This window comes from Ceratotherium simum, chromosome 9 (genome assembly GCF_057802395.1).
Source record: "Ceratotherium simum simum isolate JZ-2026a chromosome 9, ASM5780239v1, whole genome shotgun sequence".
NCBI lineage: Eukaryota > Metazoa > Chordata > Mammalia > Perissodactyla > Rhinocerotidae > Ceratotherium > Ceratotherium simum.
Window position 1 is genome coordinate 58,287,526 of NC_141908.1, and position 6,000 is coordinate 58,293,525.

The window sequence follows — 6,000 nt, forward strand, 5'->3', positions numbered from 1 at the left end:
GGCCAAAATGGTCTTAGCCATTGAAGTAATTATAGCTCACAACTATAATTGAGAGTTAGCTCTGGTTGACTCTAAATTCACACAGGAAAATAATTCACTCATCTTATTGGAACACCGGAGTAAATAACTTCATAAAACCCGTATAGTTTCAGCAATCTTAGAAAGTATGGTGAATCCAAATAGAAATCAACCGTTGATAATTTAATAAGGCAACAACAATAACTGTCTACCATTTATTGGTCACCAACTTGAAGGCTCAAGTACCACAGTTGACATTTATAAATATTACCTGTTTAATCCTTACAGCTATCCTACGAGATAAATATTTGTATCCTCATGTACAGAGGAAATGAGTTCAGAAAGGACAGGCGTTTTTCCTGAAACCACTCAGAAGTGGAGGAAGATAAATTCAAATTCCTGTCATCTGAAGCTCATGCTTTGCCATCTCAGCCACAGTGAAATTATCTCTGTGAAATGAAGGAAAGACTCAAGACTGCAAACTTTTCATTTCCAATCAAATGTAGAAATCTGGAGCAAATGGAGTGGTAGTGGATATGGTGTATGACATATTTTGAGATTTTGCATGTAAGAAGTTACTGTGCAGATGATTTCAATTGAAGGATCACTTTTTGTGATAGACATTGGTCTTCAAGATGAACATTGGTCAGAATTTTCTGACTTTGAAAGTTGTGAAACATATGCATGTGTGTTAGGATAAACAAAATGGTGGCTACTTCACACAAGCATAGGTGCACTTTCCAGAGGCCAGGACCACTGTTCTATATTGTCTACATCACTCATTCCCCACCAATTGCATTGAACCTTGTGATCTGAAGGGAGCTCTCATGTGAAAGGATGGCCCTTGTTCAAAATTTCCAGTGTATTTTATACATGTATATAGTACCTCCAACCTGACAGGATAAGGAAAACTAAGACGGCAGAAGTAGAATAGCAAAAATAAAGTAAAACTCTAAGAAGTCATTTATAGAGGAGATTCCAATGGTTAGAAGCAGGTTGAGGAGCCAGGACCCAAACTTGGGTCTCCTAATTCCTACACCAGTATTTTCTTCATAACAGTACACTGTTACCAAGTAGAATAATAAATAGGTCTGAAATTACAGCAAAAATTGACCCCAAAAATACATCTTCAATAATAGATGTTCTCTGTGCAGACTGACCTAATATTTAAACACACTGACAATAAAGTGAAAATATAATTTATATTTTAAACTACTAAGATAGTTATGTTTACTATGTCACAAATGGATTATCAAACATCCCTAAATAGTGACATTATAAATAACTCCAAACCAAAGACTGAAATTGTTCTCACTTGGGAAGTAATGCGTACAACTGGTCAAAGTATAACCATTGCAATAAAAGATGTTTTCACTTAATTTCCTGGAGGTTTTCGATGTTTGTTTAGCCTTTATTAACTGGAAAATTCCTCAACTCATCGTGCACTTACTGACATATTCTATTAGGAAAATGTTGTTTTCCAAATAAATAATCCAAGGCATAAAATCCAGCCAGTGTTTCACAATATTAACTTGACAGTAAATGAAGCATTTTATCAATGATGCATTTTAAAAATGTTTATGTAGCTTCCAATGAAATTCTTATCTAATTACAGTCCTCTATAAAGTGATAAAGCTTCCTATATTGGATCTTCTTTGACAGGTTTTGCCAGATTTCTATTAAGACTAAAGCATGCAAACACTGTATTTAAAAATATCTTATATTCTATAAGATATAATTATGAATATTACTAAAAATATGCAGCATACTAATACTTTACCTTTTCAATGTTCTACTACTTGAAACTAAAACTGACAATCTAGGCATTTCCATATATTTTAAATATTAATAAAATAATCTTGTAGAACTGGCCCTTTTTAGAAGACTTTTTAAACAACATGTGGAAGTCCAACATATTTTTAAACCAGAAGTCATGTTAACATTTAGATCTTGAAGACTTGGTTGTCTATAACAACTACTGATTAAACCCCAAAATGTTACGTTCATCTTAATGGAGGGAAAAAAGTATGGTTATGCAAGTCACGATTGTGTCTTTAACTTACACACACATTTCTAATATCATTCTAAGTTGTCAAACCTCATCACCTAAAATCCTCGTAGGTCAAATGATACTAATCATGGCATTGCCAAGTACTGTATGAAATCCGTATAAATCTGGAAAATACAGCCAAAGCCAAGTATACCTCTCCTTATATATTTCTATCACTTTAGAACAAATCTACCATTTGTAAGTTATGTTACTTACCGAGAAGCATGTTTCTTAGCAATAGTCAATTCAGCCAGTCTGTAATTTCCGTATAACAAAGGTATCAAGAGCTCAGAAGTATGCTAACCTGCCACACGTTTTATTACAGATACAGTGTGAGCCTTCACAATCTCTTCCTTGTACCTTAAGGCTGCTGGAGTACTGGACCAACTCCACTTGCTCACTGTGTACCTCGTTGAAACTAACAAACAATACAGTGACTGTCAGTAGATGCTGCCTCCTCAGCCTACAGAGCCAAAAAAAATGATGGAAAAGTAGGTTACTTCACCGGAGTTGGAGACATAAATTCTGAATTGATCATGCTGTTTCTCTAAAATTCCAAGTAATATTTTCTACTAAATTCACAAAGAAAAAAAATTTTAACTTATGCAAATAAGCTTATAAAATCGTATTTAAAAAACGTAACTACCCTCTTTTTCCCCGGTGGTTTTTTTCCCAAGAATTTAAAATCCATCTCACTATAAACTAAAAAGAAACTCTGCTACAAAATAAACTCTGTATAATATGCACGTTTTAAGGAAAGACTGAACATTAAAATTATATCACCCATCAAGGATCAGAGAATGCAAATATCTTTATTATTTGATGTTATGCGCTTCAGCCTCCAATGAGATTTCAGTTTCACAATGGATTGTTTGTTTGACTCCAACGCAAAGATAATTATTTCTGAAATAGGTTTCTCCTGAGAGAACAAAGCTTACAGTTTTAAAGCAATGAGGAAATTGCAGTAAGTTCCATTTAACAAAGGAACATCTCGTTTCTTTTTATGTTTCTACTGGAAGTGTATTAACAATTTAAAAGAGAAAATCCTATCTGAGTCCAAAGGAGGAACACACAGCATGCCAGCCAGCACTAAAGCCAATAAGTTGAATGTGATTTCTGAAACTGTGTTTTATAAAATAGAAAACAAGATGACATGTCCAAACATTACATATTTTAGCAGTTGTTTTTAAGTTACCCTGCAATAATTTACATATTATAATGACAGAGGGCAGCAGTTAAACTATATCTTCCTGGGTGCAAATCCTTGAGCAGTGCAGTTTTACAGGCATTTGTTCATGTTTCTGTGTCTATTCCTTAATTTAGGGATTCAACTTTTATACGACCAGCTACTTTTATTTTGGTTAAAGTAAGGTTGAAAAGCTAAAAATAGAAAAAGTGAAGGAGAGAGAATCTGAGAAAAGTCTAAAATGGAAATGAATCTAGATGATAAAGGGAAAGTGGGGAGAGACTATGAAGATAGGATAGTTTGGAGCAAAGAGAACAAAGGGAGAGAGACAGCTAAGGATGATAAGAGTAAAACACACCAAGGTCTGTTTATTTTTGGCCATTATAAAATGTAGGCCTTTTATGTAACAAATATATATATTTGAATGTAGTGATCTGAAGGACAACACATACAAATTCTTATATTAGGTAAACCCAATAGAAGTAGAGGGGTGTGCGTGTGTTTATTTATACTGATAAACATTTCTCTAATAACGTGGAGGAAGGCCTCCTTCCCTGCCCTGGACTTCCCATCCACTTTATCCTAATGGTTCTTACACTTGAGTGTGCATCAGAATCCCCTGGAGAGGGGCTGACCAGGTAGTGCAAGCGGTTAAGTGCGCGTGCTCCACTGCAGCAGTCCTGGGTTCGCCAGTTCTGATCCTGGGCGCACACTGACGCACTGCTTGGCAAGCCATGCTGTGGCAGTGTCCCATATAAAGTGGAGGAAGATGGGTACGGATGTTAGCCCAGGGCCAGTGTTCCTCAGCAAAAAAAGAGGAGGATTGGCAGATGTTAGCAGAGGGCTGATCTCCTCACAAAAAAAAAAAAAAAAGAATCCCCTGGAGAGCTTGTTAAAACAGATTGCTGGGCCCAATCCCCAGAGTTTCCGATTCAATCTGTCTAGGTTGGGCCTGAGAATTGACATTTGTAACAAATTTCCAGGTGATGCTGCTAGTCCTGGGACTACAGTTTGAGAACCATTGTTCTAGCTCATTATGTTACTCTAGCATTTAGCATGAAGAGTTTCCATTGTAAATTGTTTTATCATCATATTCCATAGATTTTAAGATCTCCCCCCCACAACATTTTCATAGCTCTGAATCAGGATGTATCTATAATTAATCACACCTTATGATAACGATACGCAAGGCAGCACTCTTGACTGAGTGGTCAATGTTCGTGTTTGCATGGACTTAGTCACAGCTGTTCATATTGTCTCTTCGGTTGAGTGATATTTTTGAGTGATACCATGTGTTGAGTTTAACTACCATTTAAAAATGTTTTTTAAAACCCACATTTTTTTTTTAAAGCCACATCATGATTTGGCTTTAAAAATAAAAGCCATCGCATACAATGATGGCATATAAACAGGTGTGGGGTATATATTTGTTATTAGTGAAGCAGATGTTCATTATTGGAGGAATGACAGTCATTTCAGATTTTCTCGGAAAGCAGCATTCTACTGTATTAGAGGATGGAAGAAAGGTAACCACAAGGAGAAGAAGCTATAGTACAAGTTTTGCCTGTCACAGGCCCAGTAACGCAACTGAAGGTAGACTAAATTGCCAAATCCCTCTGAATAGAAATTTCAAAGTGGTGAGTTGCTGGTGTGAATAATTCACAGGTCCAAAGGGACTCTCTTTAAGGCTCTGTGTCATAGTTTATTGACAGTGTTTTTATCTTTGTGAGACATAAAGTAGTGTGATTTTTTTTTACTATAAAAAAATCATAGATTTGAAAAAATATGATATTATTGGGAAATAAAACAATCATTCCTAGTAGCAGCTATTTAAAAATTGATGATTAACATGTTGATTTAAGGCAGGTTTTTTCTGTTGTTGTTGTTCAACGTGTGGTGTGAAAACTTCCTAAAACATCACTGGGATATCTGCTAAAAATGGAGATGTCTGGGACTACCGGAGATCTATTGAATCAGTATCTTTGGTTTGAGAACCATTGACTATTTCACCTTCAAGTAAATAACAATTTAATAAGAATAGTACCACTGGAGGACAGCTAAATGTTAGTGGTAATAATACATTTCTTAAAAAGCTACTTTTGATTCCAAATCAATTAAAATAAACCTTTGTTATTGCCAAAATGATTAAAACAATATAAGGACAATTCTGTGACAGTTCATCTCCATAGGTAGTTTTAAAAACCAAAACGCCAAGCTGCATAAATATTCCAGTGGAGCTCTGTGAAGGCGGAGGAAAAAAAGCCAGAGGCAATGGTGAATGCTCATCCGATCAGGCCCAAAGCAAGTAGTGCTTGATAGGAAGGCAGGATTCTGGGAAGAAGAAGAATATAGGAGCACCACCTCTCCTAGTAGAGACTTCACCATGGGCCCAGTGCTGACCGGAGGCCCTGCGGAGGCCTCCAGTGCTGTGAAGAATTTGGAAGAGGTGATCGCAGAAAGCCAAGGTATAATTGACTGACTGGAAAGTTACCCAATATCGCTAAGCTTGGTTTCTGAGTAATAGAATAAAGGTATTATTAGAGTAGATTTCTACGGTCCATTCCAGCTCTAAAATTATGTAATGTTTAAAAGATTTCAGAAAAGAGTGTGGCCTCTTTTTTTTATTAGGATGTTTTATTAGGATTTTTTATTAGATGTTTTATTAGGAAACATCTCATGAAAGCGAATACCTGATTAATCAAAGAAAAAGGACATCTGTTATGGTTTGAATTGTGTCCCCCCAAAA

General features: G+C 35.8%; 1 protein-coding gene across 2 annotated transcripts in view; it reads right to left on the reverse strand.

Annotated features, from left to right (window-relative positions):
* ZNF385B (zinc finger protein 385B) overlaps positions 1 to 2,574 on the reverse strand; it is a 195,679-nt gene extending 193,105 nt beyond the window's left edge. Inside the window, exon 1 of one of the 2 annotated variants that reach the window (XM_014784660.2) lies at positions 2,285 to 2,574. In XM_014784660.2, the coding sequence (XP_014640146.1) occupies positions 2,285 to 2,294 (10 nt within the window). In that variant the 5' untranslated portion in view covers positions 2,295 to 2,574. The remainder of the gene's footprint in view (positions 1 to 2,284) is intronic. The other variant, XM_014784661.2, reaches the window with a different exon arrangement.
* Between the last annotated feature and the right edge of the window lie 3,426 nt (positions 2,575 to 6,000).